Raw genomic sequence first — 14,029 nt, 5'->3', positions numbered from 1 at the left:
ACTTTACCTAAAGATTCATTATGCACATTAATCTGGTTTTATTTATCTCTTCCCTTCCCCCCAACTTTATTTTTCACTTAGATACCTAAAAATACAGCACAGAAATATTAAGGGCTTTCCTCAAACAAAGAAGAGTTTACTAAAATAGAAAGGTGGAGAAAAGAATCTTTGCTCTGTCCAGTTCACTGACATATTCCCTCTCCAGTCTAGCTGAAGAGCAAAATCTGCTACTCTTTTTCACCTACGCTCGGTGAAGACCATGCAGCCTCGGTCAATAAACCCCCATCATTTTCTTGAGGACAGCTTCTGTGATTACTGGTGACACAACCTTTGCTGGTATTCTGGATCATTGGAATTTTCCAGAGATCAAACCCACACTTTTTAAAATTTCCATTTCTTCAGTCACTTCTTGTGTAAAGCATGTGAGGTGATCTGACTTTTGAGCATAAACCAAGTGTGGTCCTTCCACACTCAGGAATGCTTTATACATTTTTGACAGTTAATGGTCTTTTTTACCACTTATTCGTTTATCATCTTTGTCTATCCTACCACTAAACAGCAATGCAGGCACATCTTGTGATAGTTAGTTAGGTATCTCGTGAAATCTACAATAACATTCTACTTGGGAAGTATATTCTGTTGAAAATTTGAGAACAAAATAAATCACAGAATGAAAATGAAGTTGTGCAGTGAATTGCCTCAAATCTTCCTTGATATAAAACACAAAATATAAACTGAGCTTTCAAATAAAATTTACAACTATTTTATGCAAAATAATGTATAATGTATACCATATTGAAAATGTAAACATTGTAACTAGGAAAGTAAAATACAGTCCAAAGTGACTATTGATAAGTATGTGCTGAAAAACCATTTCTAGTTCAGCTTGATTCCTACAGTTAAAGAGGGAGAGGAAAGAAGCACACACATGCCTGCAGTCTTAACCACACATGGAAATTTTGTTCCAGAATGTCTAGACAACTCAAATGCCCAGCAAAGGTGTACTGCACTAAGGGTAAAATAGGTCTAGATACTGTGAAATACAGTGTTTTTTCAGATCACTTTTGTGGTTGCAAGACTTAACTTAATAGTAAAAACACTCAATATATTATCTAAAAATGCCCCGTACTGCAGCATTATTTCTCTACTTTTAAATGTGTGAGAAAAAAGTAATAATTACACTCAAGTAAGATTAATTTGTTAGCTAGTTCTTGGAATGCAAAGCAGGGTTAGAGCTTTCATGTTCTCAGTTCACCCAGGCAGAGGTGGGCACTGCATATGGATTGTGTAACACATAGGAAAAGGTCTGAGCTAGTAATGGTAGTATCACTGATGGTCATGGGAAAGCTTAGATTTGGTAAAATTCTTCTTACTTAGCTCTCCTAGCAGGGAGAAAATAAACGAGCTGGGCTCTTTAACAGGGTTCTCCTTTATAAATATAGTATCAGGAAATACTTTTGCACTTTTAAGAACAATTTGCCTTTGATTAGAAAAGCTATTCCCACATCTCAGTTAGTCATTGCCAAAAGGAATCACCAGTTCATACTATGAATGTAGATATAAATGCCTGCCCTCACCTGCTGCTCAGAGACTCACTTCAAACTGCCAGCACTGGAAATTCATTTCTCCTGACCTGACACTTATTTGGATGTCTGCTCTGGGACACGTTTCTCAGAAAGCAGTCTGTGGAGACCCAAGAGATAAGGAAAGTTTGGGAGATGTTAAACTGTTTTGTGAAACAGGAAAACAACTGCTGACAGTGCCCTACGTCCTAGGACCTTAGATGACATTAATCATGTTCCGTTGTCCAGTTTCTAGAGTTGTAACCACTTACGGACCCAATCCAAGCTCTGCTCTGACTGCTGATCCAAACAGTCTTTGAGCTTTTTTTCACACTCAAGGTATTAGGTCTGGGAATACCTAGGGGAAACATTTTGTTTCTTTGAGATAAAGTTATAATAAAGTATGAGAAACTTCTGCAAATTTTCTGTATTTTATCATATGTACAAATATTGCAATTGGTTATGGACAGAAGTGTATCCTAAATCCCCACAGAATGTTGGAAAAACATTATTTTTAACTCCAATATGTCTTTAAAATTAAAACTCATTCTAGATTTTTGTAATTATTTTGTAAATTAGGCTAGAATAAATAAATGGCTATTCTTTTTTAGTTTAGCAAATGGACACATTGTTTTCAAACCTTCATACAATCTGGTAAGGCTAAAGCTCAAAAACAAAGGACATAAATCAGAGTCCTAGCTACCAACAAACAAAAAGAAGAAACTGTGGAATGAAATAGGTGGACCAAGGGCAGATATTTCCAATTAAATTTATAAAGTACAGTGATTATATTTACACTGACTTGGAATTTAGCTGGAGAAAGCTTCATAGAATCGGAAAGTACAATGTGAAAATCCAGGCTATATATTTTGTCCCCTTCACTGTCAATAAAAGGATAATTTTCTTCACAAGAGCTAGACAATATATGTAGAAGTTGAATTGAAGTCACCCACATGCATGACTACTATAAGCTTTATGTCCAACTACTAAACCAATCTACTTATTCTACAACATTTCCACCATTTTTCTGAAAAGTATGGAATAATTGTATCTTGTGCCAGGAAGGAGAGAGAAAAAATTAAACATGTCAATGTATTATTTTTAAAAGTCTAGACTATAAAGATGAACTTTTATTTTCATAGTGTTATATAGGTGAAAATGAAAATTACCACTTGCATGGAATTTCAGTCCAGATACATCTGAGAGTCTGCTTCTGTTCAGGTACTAATTAAGAAAAAAAGTTTCAAAACCGGCTGTATGCAATTAAGGCAACTATATAGGTATATTCTATCTTTCAAAAGTTCAGGGGCATATCAGAAATTATGAGTACTCTTTATAGGCTTGGTTTTTTGGGGGTTGTGGGTTTTTGTTTGTTTTTCCCAGAACTGGTTTTAAAGTGCTTCAGACAGTCTACTTTATTTGTTTCACACCCTGTTCTCTCAGACAATGGCCAATGCTGGTTGTTTCAAAGGAAGATGTAAATGCTTTGTTATTCAATTAGTTGTGCATAAGGAGACATTTTTTCCTCTTTTCAGTAGGATATCACATTATGCACTGAAGCATAAAATGTGATTGTTCTTGTAATTATATATTAGTTAGAATAACTGCCAAGGCTATTTCTATTTATGTGTCCGTAAATTTTTATAAATCTAATTATATCTGCAAAAGAGTGATATAAGCAATATCCTTTGGTCTTTAAAGTACATTCTAAAGTTTTAGGTAATATTTCAAATGAAAACATTTTGGCAAATCTGATTTCCTGACTATTCTCTTCCTTTGCCTTTATTTATTTTAATTTTAGCTATGTTGCTGAATTCTATTATTTATTTTTTTTTATGAATTAATATTTGTACTAAAATGATTCAAAAAACAGTCTGGAGGAAAAAAAAAAACCAACAAAACAAAACAACCAAAACAACCAAATAAACAACAATGAACCAAAAAAACATAGCAAGGCTGTATTCTTTAATGCTTACTCATAAAAGACCAGGGAAGAGCATGACTAATGAGTTAAGAAACTCTGCTGGTGATATGAGATAGGAATAACTATGAATAATAAGAAAAATATTTTGTAAAAATGAAGTTACTTAAAGTGACAGTACCCAGCACTTTTTACGCACTGGGCGGTCTTCCTGACATCAGCCACCTTTACAGGGCATTGGACTGTCCTATAATCCCTGTAACACAGCTGCCAGCCCCAAGCAGGCGTGTCAGGCATCTTATACAACTACGGTGGAGCTAAACAGACACAGTTGAGCAAACAAATTGCATCCTGAGTGACCGGCAATGAAATGCAACGTTAATTGAGTTACACAGAACACCACAATCCTCTTCACAACTGGATGATGAGCTCCAGTCACTGCCATGACTACAGAGTGACACAGCAGAGTACTGAAGATAGCTCCAGGAACACATCAGCCCAATGTTCATAAAGGGCAAAGCAAATAAGGCTTTCGGATTTATCAGGGAAGACAGCAAAGAGAAAAACAAACATTTTGCTACAGTATCATTCCACCATTCACTTATTTCCTAAACACTCTACATAGACCTGGTTTTATAATCTCAAAAGATTATAGTAGATTTTTTTAAAAGTCAGAAAGGAAAACATAAGGAATAGTTTCCATGTAAGAAATAGGTTGGAACTCCTTCAGTGTGTAATGTTGCTTAAGGACGATTGCATAAAGACCAATATAGAGTAGGTGGGTTTGTCTGTTGTTCACCACCATTTTCAGTAAAAGATATTATCAAATGGGAGACAGGGTGGAAACAGAGTCACTTTCTCAGCAAGTAGCAGACCTGCACAACCTGCTGCCAAAAAAGAGGAGGAGGCTAAACTTTTGAATGTGTTCCCAGGGAAACTGGACTCCACACAGAAGGCAAATAGATTAAGGTTTACTACATATGCAAAACCACATTGCGTTCATAAGGTCTCCTAAAAAGGAAACATTAGGAATATTAGAAGGAAGCAACATATATGCCTGTCCTTTTTTAGTTCTTGCTCAGCATCTCATTGACAGCATTGGAGACAGGATATCAAGTGAAATGGACCTTGATGTGATCTCTTGTGAATATTCCTATATTCTTAAAGAAACGTGTCACACTTCAGTGAATCTCTTTTAATTTGTTGGAAATAACAACTGTCTTCTTTGCAAAACTGAAGTCAACAGACACCAGTTCTTTTGTCTTTGGGAATCACTTTTCTCCATTGTAGCCTGCTAATCTGATGAGGCAGTCCTTGGCAGCTGTTTTATTCCCAGATAAGTAATACAGAGACTCTGATGGAGGGATCTGCCATTTTTATAGCCAGTAACAATACTTCAGAAGGGAAGGAAAGGAAAGGAAAGAGCCCACAAGCAAATTTGATCATGGGAGTTGTTGACAAATCCATGATGTCTCTTTTGTAAAAAAATGTAAGTATAAAATATGACTCATGCTAATGGTCTCACATTTGTGGGCATAGTCAGTATCTTAATCTATGAACATTCTTGTGGGGATTGTATAGCTCCCTTTGAAATTACGGTTGCTGCATGAAGAAGAAGAGCATGTGAATGCCTCCTGGAAAGGCCATGACTTTGAAAACTATAAACTCCTTTCTATTGGGAAAAGCACATAGAAAATAGCTGTCACTGCATTTTTAAAATCCAGTGGAGATATAGAGTGGTTAAGTATGGGGAAAATATGCCACCTGACCTATGCAATTGTGCCAGCTTGCCAAGTCCATAGGAAGGTCTAAGTTATTTCAGAGGAAACTGTGGTGGGTTGACCCTGGCTGGATGCCAGGTGCCCACCAAAGCTGCTCTACCACTCCCCCTCCTCAGCTGGACAAAGGAGAGAAAATACAGCGAAAGGCTCGTGGGTCGAGATAAGGACAGAGAGAGAACACTCACCAGTTACTCACAGGGGCAAAACAGACTTGACTTGGGGAAATTAGTTTAATTTACCACCAATCAAACCAGAGCAGGGTAATAAGAAATAAAATCAAATCTTAAAACACCTTCCCCCCACCCCTCACTTCTTCCTGGGCACAGCTTCACTCCCAAATTCCCTACCTCCTCCCCTCAAGCAGCACAGGTGGACGGGGAATGGGGGTTATGGTCAGTTCATCACACATTATTTCTGCCCCTCCTTCCTCCTCAGGGGCAGGACTCTTCACACTCTTCCCCTGCTCCAGTGTGGGGTCCCTCCCACAGGAGGCAGTCCTCCACAAACTTCTCCAACGTGAGTCCTTCCCATGGGCTGCAGTTCTCCATGAACTGCTCCAGCATGGGTGCCTTCCACAGGGTGCAGTCCTTCACGAACAGACTGCTCCAGCGTGGGTCCCCTGCAGGGTCACAAGTCCTGCCAGAAAACCTGCTCCAGCGTGGGCTCCTCTCTCCATGGGGCTACAGGTCCTGCCAGGATCCTGCTCCAGCGTGGGCTTCCCACGGGGTCACAGCCTCCTTTGGGCATCCACCTGCTCTGGCACGGGGCCCTCCGAGGGCTGCAGATGGATATCTGCTCCACATTGGACCTCCCTGGGCTGCAGGGGGACAGCCTGCCTCACCATGGTCTTCACCACGGGCTGCAGGGGAATCTCTGCTCCGGTGCCTGGAGCACCTCCTCCCCCTCCTTCTTCACTGACCTGGGGGTCTGCAGGGTTGGTTCTCTTACATGTTCTCACTCCTCTCTCTGGCTGCAGTCTCTATTGTGCAGTGGGTTTTTCCCCTTCTTAAATACGTTATCCCAGAGTAGGCACTACTACCATCTCTGATGGGCTCGGCCTTAGCCAGTGATGGGTCTGTCTTGGAGCCAGTTGACACTGTCTCTGTTGGACACAGGGAATCTTCTTGCAGCTTCTTACAGAAGCCACCCCTATAGCACCCCCCCCTCCCAAACCTTGCCACGCAAACCCAATACAGAAACAAGGCTGGAATTACAACATTTCAAGGTTCAGTGTGTCTAAGGGCTGTTCCTGGGCTGATGTGGATACAGTCAGCCCCTTACAGGGGCAGAGTCTAACTTGAGAATCTGGCCACACTGCAAAGACACAGCAACAGGCAGAAATAGCACTGTTAGAACAAAACTGTCTTTGTATGTTCCTACACACAGTACTGTTGTAGGACATGAGCAAAACCTGATGTTTCCCCATATATCACTATTCATACAGTGAAGAGTTGATAAGCACCAGCGTAAAATAACGTTTATGGTTTCTCAGGCATAGCATTTTAAGTGGCTTTCAGTGGCTTTCCACTTCAGCATCGTTGTTGCTAAGCAGCATCATGGGAACAGCCTACAGCATGCTGTCAGTCTACAGAAAATGACAATGCTAACTTTCAAAATTATTTTTTTCTAGTTGTCCAGTGCTTGCTTTCAGCCTTTAAGTATTAGTGCGTGTTTGTCTGGAAGAAAAACACCCCCCCTGGAATGTATGGTTTTTTAATGTTTAGAACTTCAGAGAGTTTACATAGAGTCAGGGAACAATTATTCTGAACAGTGAGAGTCTCTGTCATAGATAGGAACATTTAATAACTCTATTCTATTTAGTCCTTACACTATATCCATTGTCATAACACTCTATGTGCAGAAATAACAAGCACAGACCACCTTAGCATACTTGTGTTGCACAGTGGTATTGTTCATAAGACTCAGAAAAATCTCCCTTGCTGTATGCATTACAATGAATCCTGATTTAAAAAAAAAAAAGATATTAAAAAGGAATTGTATCAGATTTTTTTTAATGCGGTTTGTTCAGTTTGCAGAATACCAGTTGTAGATTGGTATGTCACAATATCTACAAAGTAAGCTGTTCAAACTGTGAGAAAAAACACTGAATAATCAAACTTCATTTCTGAGAAGAGAAGGGGAGGAAAACATGACAGTTACTATTCACTGTGCAATTTTGAGTACCTAAAATGAAGGAAACATTCCCTGAAAGTCCTGAGGAAAGGAAAGGAAACAAATGTCCAAATATAGTAGAGGAAGCATATTAACCTGATAGAAAAATATGCATCAGTATGAATTCTTCATTGTCATGTTACGAGAATAGACCTCAAAAGCTACAAATCTCTCTCAGAGAGAAAACATTTAAACTTTCTTAGCAAATATTCTTTCCAGCTGGAGACAAGAAAGGAACAAATCTCTGCTGCATGATGTTCTTCATCCTCAGAAACTTTAAAAAATTTGAGCAATGGATACAAGTGTTTCAGTTTTGGTTAAACTCTCCTTTGCCTCTGTATATAAGCAGAGAAGTCTAGGAGTCCAGATATTTGCAGCTGATCATCACAGTCATTCTAGCTGGCTCTAGTTTATAAAGTTACATCACAGAGAACTTTCTACAGCCTCCGGCATGCATTTTCCACTGTTCAGAACATTTCTGTAGGCAGGAGTAGATTTCATACTCAGGTTTCTAAGCCCACGTTTCAAGCAATGATCCAAACAGTTATCACTGCTAAATAGTAGCTAGTAGCTGGAACCCTCAGTGGCTAATGTAAAGTCTTATCTGGGACAAGTGAAAACTGTTGATGTAGAAAAGATGGTTCACTATAAAGATGAATTTAGACCATTATCTCAAAGTGTTGTGAATCTACAAAGTTCGCAAAGTACACCTTAGATGAGCTACACCAAGAAATCAGTCTCTGGCGGCTTTTTCCTGAGATTATAGTAGCTTTTTTATTATATACATCATAAAAGTGTTTTGGGACATCCTTTACTATCAAAACCAAAGCTTTTAAAGTTTCTAACATTGCCACAGGGACTTGCATCTACCATTAAGAGGATAGAGTCTGAAAACATAAAAAATAAAGAATCAGAAATCTCACCTAGTGTTCCTCTTGGGGTAACATTCATATAAAGCTGAACTTTAAAATACCAATCTCATTTGCAATAAATTTCCATGACTGTTTTGACAGAAGTAGGAAGCCAATGCTACCTACTGTAACTGGCAACTTATCAGAGACATATCTGGAAAATATTGCCGATGCCTTTCCTGCTTATCTTGTGCACAAAATACAGTGTAATTTGTTGGGTTTGATGTAGTCACATCAGTGTTATTTCCCAGTGCCTGAGCAGTGCTTAATGATATCCTGAAGGGGAAGGCTACTCATTAGCAGCAGTAACAAAGCAGAGCAGCCTCCGTAAATTAATGATCTGTTCTCCCCATAGTCCTTGACATTGGGAAATATTAACTTTGTTTTATTGATCAGAAAACAGAGAAGTGAGATGAAATGACTTGCCGCAGCCATGCAGGAAATTTGTAGTAGGCCCAGGAAAAAATGCATCTCCTAAATTCCACTTTGGGGGTTTACATTTCAGTAGCTCCAGTGATAAATGTGGAAGGAGGAAAGAGATTTGTCCTGTGCTGTCAGGAAGAGTTTCTCCTTCATCATTTGTGTCCAAGCAATGAAAAACATCAGTGCTTTACAGGAGCAGCTCTTACCTTGGGGTTATTTGGATCCATCCTCATCAGAACTTTATTATTTTTGGTAAATTTTTTCTAAGTCTTATTTCCCTTGTGCAGTAAGTGAGGATGGTGCCAATAATTGCACCAATGCTGGCACAACACCACGCGGGAAGAAGATGGATATGGAGCCTGAACAGTATCAGTAGGAATTCCCACTAACGAAAAAGCACTAAAGCTTGCTGGCCTTATTGCAATATATCCATATTGGTCCTGTCCCACCCTTAGCTCTTTATTTTACAATAACTACATTTTACAATTATTGATAAATAAGTCCCACTGAATTAAGGAGGATATTGTTTAAGTATACATGGCTGGACAATAAGTCTTGCAGATTCACAAGTGTTGACTCAGTACCCAAACAATTATTTCATAAAATAACTGTATTACAATTTCAAATAGCTACTTGAAAGCATGTTAGTTTCAATATGTCTTTAGCAAGTTATGTACTGTATTTCTCTTCAGGAGAGACAAAGAAATGAAAGCAATGCTGCTCTTCATTCTTTCCAGACCTACATAGACTGTTTGTCCATAGCAGGAACGTACCTGTTGGAGGCAGTGCTGTGGGTTCCGCTGGTAAAAACTCCTGGGATGGTAAGCACTCTCTGGAAAACGTGAGGTCATCGAGTGCTATGCCATCTTTGGGACTTTTTCCAGCTATCCCTTCAAAGACAACTTGGAAATCTTCATCTCCATCTCCAGCCAGGATCAGTGCCTTGCGTTGCCAGAAATTTCCCTGGTTTCCAGTAAGATTAAGGAGAACTTTTTCATGTTTTGCTGTAGTCCTCTGGTAGACAATCAATGATCCAATGTGAGCTCCATACATATGGTAATAGAAAAGTATCTGTAAGCAAGGACAGAGCATCAAGTATACAATAGGTGACTTCAGACACATTCTGCTATTGTATTTACCCTAATTATTAAATTGAGCATCATTAGTAGCATGCAGAGGAGCCCTTAATTTTACTGATTGAAAAACAGTTGAATTAAAATGCACACAAGAAGACTTAATAGTGAAAATTTTTTAACTATTCCATAAGCCAAACTTTGAAGCCAGCATTACAATACTGTGAGAGGTGATCTTGCATCCCTTTGAGTAACTCTTGCACGTAGATGTAAAAGAATGAAATGCTTCATAAGGAAACAGAGGAATGGAGCAGTGTCATTTACAATGGGAAGTAAATTCAGTTTACTGAACACTTTTCTGTTTATAAATGTGTTTGTGCTAGATTATAGAGTGTGTAATTAGAAAATAGTCTTCTCTAATATGGGAGCAAAACTTCTACCTGGACTGCAGAAATGTAAAACAATAGCTAAAATAAAACATAAGAGGTCCTTGGATTAGAAAACTCTGGTTTTTATTTATTTTTTTTTTTTTTTAGTAAAAATGGGGGAAACAAATTACGAAGTAGAAAAGTAAGATCAAGTACATACAGAACATAAAAAAACCCAAAAAACAGACACACAAAAAAATCACCATGAAGAGTCATCACCATTAACTGCTCTCTCAGTTATTTTCAGTTCAAGACCAACAAAGGAATACTTGTATTTAATCAAATTAATACTTAATCTAGTTGAATATCTTGTTTCTGACAAAGATCAGGATATCTCCAAGAATGATGCAGGAGCCTGAAAGAAGGCAATTCATGCTATCATATGCAAGAACATGTCTATAGCTCAAATTTCATCCCAGTTTAATGCATAGCACAAGCCCTAAAGAATGAAAACTCTATCTTATTTATTATGGCTATAAAAACGTAATAGAGAATATTATGATACCCATGTAAATGTAAAGTCACGTCCCTTTGTGTTACCTGGTGCTATAGGAATTCATAGGCTCCTGCAGCCTATTGTCTTGCATAAATATCCTATTTTTTTTTTTTTTTAAAAAACCCACATTTCTATTTAATTGATTTTCTCTGATTCTTGATTAGCAAAGCCACCAAGGGCTTTGTGTTATAATTGTTTTGAAAGTTTAATTGCATTCACTTTCAAAATGTTTCCTGTGCAATGAAGTAGTTAAATATAACTTTTATAAGGCAGTTTCCTTGTAGGGAAATATTTCCATTCACCTGCCCATTTCCTGTCCTGCAACTACTGTGTTTCTCTTAAAATCCTTCTTTAAATGAGGTTTGTCTATTCAAATATTGTGTATATCTTTAAACTATATAATGATTTTCACATTTTTAGGATCAATCTCTATTTCTTTTTACTACTGCTGAATTTTGTTTGATTTTCTGTCATTAAGTTCTGAGCAGATATTTTCATAGAACTGCCCACCACACTGCTCCTGATTAACTACAGTTCTTTGCAAAACTTGTTTGCCTTTTTTTTATGATCATTGAATTCATATCCCGCTCTCCCCAGACCCCAACCTTGCTTTCTGGACTTCACACTTACTTGCAATACCCTTATCTCAATTACACTGAATAATTTTATATATTGGAGTCAACATACTGGTCTTCTGTTCCATTACATCATTTCTAGATATATCATATAGTAGTAATGTCATCTTGATAACAGCTATGCACAAATTTAATTTTAAGCATGTATCCAAGTCCCTTCAGGGCTGAGGCCCCACATTACTCAGGCTTGAATTATAATGCATGTGAAATATTCATTCCCATACTTAATTTGCTTTGCATCAGAACATAGGTTAGCTCTCTAGTCTTAGTTCTCCAAGGTTCTCTGGAATTTTCATTCATTACTTGGCTACTTAATCTTTTCAGGTCTGTCCTGAAGAATTTATCACAGATTTTGGAAAACTAAAAGAATTTTAACAACTGGTTATGTTTGTAACTAGTTTTCTGATACTGAAATAAATTTGGAAAGTTTACAGTGCTAAAATATACAGAAAATACAATACTTGGAAAAGCAAACAAACAGCCCAGCCACACACACACTTTCTACCATACATACCATAAAGGAATTGCTCATGTTAGTGACATCTTTCATATTTTTTATTAAAATTCTTTGATTTCATTCTTAAATTCCCTCAGAATCACAATGTAAACCATATGTTTTTGGTTACTTATTACAACTAAATTTAAGACTTTGTTCCACCACCATCTCTTTTGGCACCATAGTCTGCAACAATGTTGCTTCAACATTGGTTCTAAGGAGCAGCTCTCAGGTTGGTATCTCCACACAATGTCCTGCAGTGAATACTAATCCAAAGAAGGTGTTTAAGGGTTTTTTTAAAGTATTTTCAACACAATTTCTTTATTATTCCACAATAGTATATATAGATTTCCTGGTTTTCTTATGGGTTGACTTTTCCACATAGTATAATTAATCACTGATGCCTTCATGCAGAATTCTCCCTGTTCTTTCCCAGATTTCTTTTAGCATGGTCTCTCTTTCTACTTAGACGGTTTCCCTTGGACCTCTATTCTTTTTAATATGAAGCTTGGTTTGTGAAAGTCTTGTATACAAACAAACCACTTTTTTTCACGTATGTCCCTTTATACTTGCTGATGTAATTTGTTTTCTCTGCATAAAACTCTTGTCTCACTGATCTAAACGTATATTTTCCATTGATCTGAATGGCCCTAAGATCCCAAACTAAGTCTGTTGTAATATATGATGCAGCATTTGCTTCTCTAATAACTCATAGAAAAGAGAAAAATACTTTAAGGTACTGTCTGATCTGCTAAGGTGAAGGTCTGGGTCTTGAAATAACTTTTTCATTCATAAAATTTCCTTTACCAGAAGTTTTGCTTCTCTTGGTCAGTTGCCTAAATGAAAGTTTCAGAACTGGTCAGAACCTTCAAAAAGCACTATAAAATGTCATAAATATGACTGTTTCAAGCCATATCATAGATGTAGTTTTGTCTGAAGAAGGTGCATAGACCCAGTGTTTTTTTGTAAATAACTTTCAGCGTGACAAAAGTAATAGTTTCCAATAGTTATGTTTCAAAAATTTCATTGCATTTAATGTGTGATACGTCATAAATATTCAGATGTGAACCTGTCATTCTCAGTTATTCTATTTCTTTGCACATACGTTTTACTCTTCATAGATAGAAGTTAAATATTGGAAAAGGTATTTTTAAAGCATAAAACCAGATAACGTTGAGAAAAAGATGTTTTCAAATATGATGCTAAAGAAAGAAGCAAACATCTCCAAGCTCATGTGAACAGATTTTATATATATATATATATATTTTAGGCAATAGAGAAAATTAACTTAGAAAAGATCAGACATGGCTCAAATTTTGAAGATATTTTATAATGGCTAGATTAAGTTTTGCTACTGACATATTGAAATTAGTCAAGCTTTGTTAGGATCATAAAATCCAGCCATTTATGTTTAATACTTCCTGATTTTCTTATCTATAAAAAATTTTGGAAGTTTTCAAACAGCCAGAAGAATTTCAGTTGAATGAACTGCTTAGAAATCTCAAGCATAAGCAGAACTCTTTCCAAGTTTCAGACAAACTCTTTACAGGTTTTGATTTTCCTCATGAGTAGTGAGTATGAGATAAATGGAACTAGAGGCAAATGACTGGGCATTTTGAATAGAGGTGTCATCTGCATATACAGTAAAACTGTTTAGTACTATTTCAATTTAAGACAACCTTCATTTGATGAGCATAGTGCGGTGATCACACAATCAGTTCAATTCAAAGGCTTTTTAATAAATTACTCCTCTTCACCAAGATTATTGTCTTGAGAGAGTGAGTTATTAGATAGATGTATGCATAAAGGTGAACTTGCAAAATGAGACCACTGAGGACAAAAATCTAATGTAAAATTACTATATACCCTATTTTACAGGCAGAAACTCAATAAAGTTTTACGTCTTCCATAAATATAAAGACACATGTCTGACATAATCTGTCAGACAAGTTACTGGACCAGTATCTGCAACGAACTGATGGAGTAAGAATTCCAAGTGTGGCATCAGTACTGGAGATGCTCCAAATGCTGGAGAGCAAAGTGGTTAATTTTTGGTCAGATCATTAGAGAGCTCTTGAACTTATTTAACTGGGTAAAGTTAGATAGCCAACAAACATTCCTGTTGCCAAGT

General features: G+C 37.2%; 1 protein-coding gene across 1 annotated transcript in view; it reads right to left on the bottom strand.

Moving 5' to 3' along the window:
* MALRD1 (MAM and LDL receptor class A domain containing 1) overlaps positions 1 to 14,029 on the bottom strand; it is a 295,191-nt gene that overhangs the window by 156,779 nt on the left and 124,383 nt on the right. Inside the window, exon 25 of the mRNA XM_010562756.1 lies at positions 9,544 to 9,841. Within this exon, the coding sequence (XP_010561058.1) occupies positions 9,544 to 9,841 (298 nt within the window). The remainder of the gene's footprint in view (positions 1 to 9,543; positions 9,842 to 14,029) is intronic.

The sequence above is a fragment of the Haliaeetus leucocephalus genome, unplaced genomic scaffold, assembly GCF_000737465.1.
Source record: "Haliaeetus leucocephalus isolate CR32 unplaced genomic scaffold, Haliaeetus_leucocephalus-4.0 Scaffold0, whole genome shotgun sequence".
Classification (NCBI taxonomy): Eukaryota; Metazoa; Chordata; class Aves; order Accipitriformes; family Accipitridae; genus Haliaeetus; species Haliaeetus leucocephalus.
This window is presented reverse-complemented; position numbering and strand designations above follow the sequence as displayed.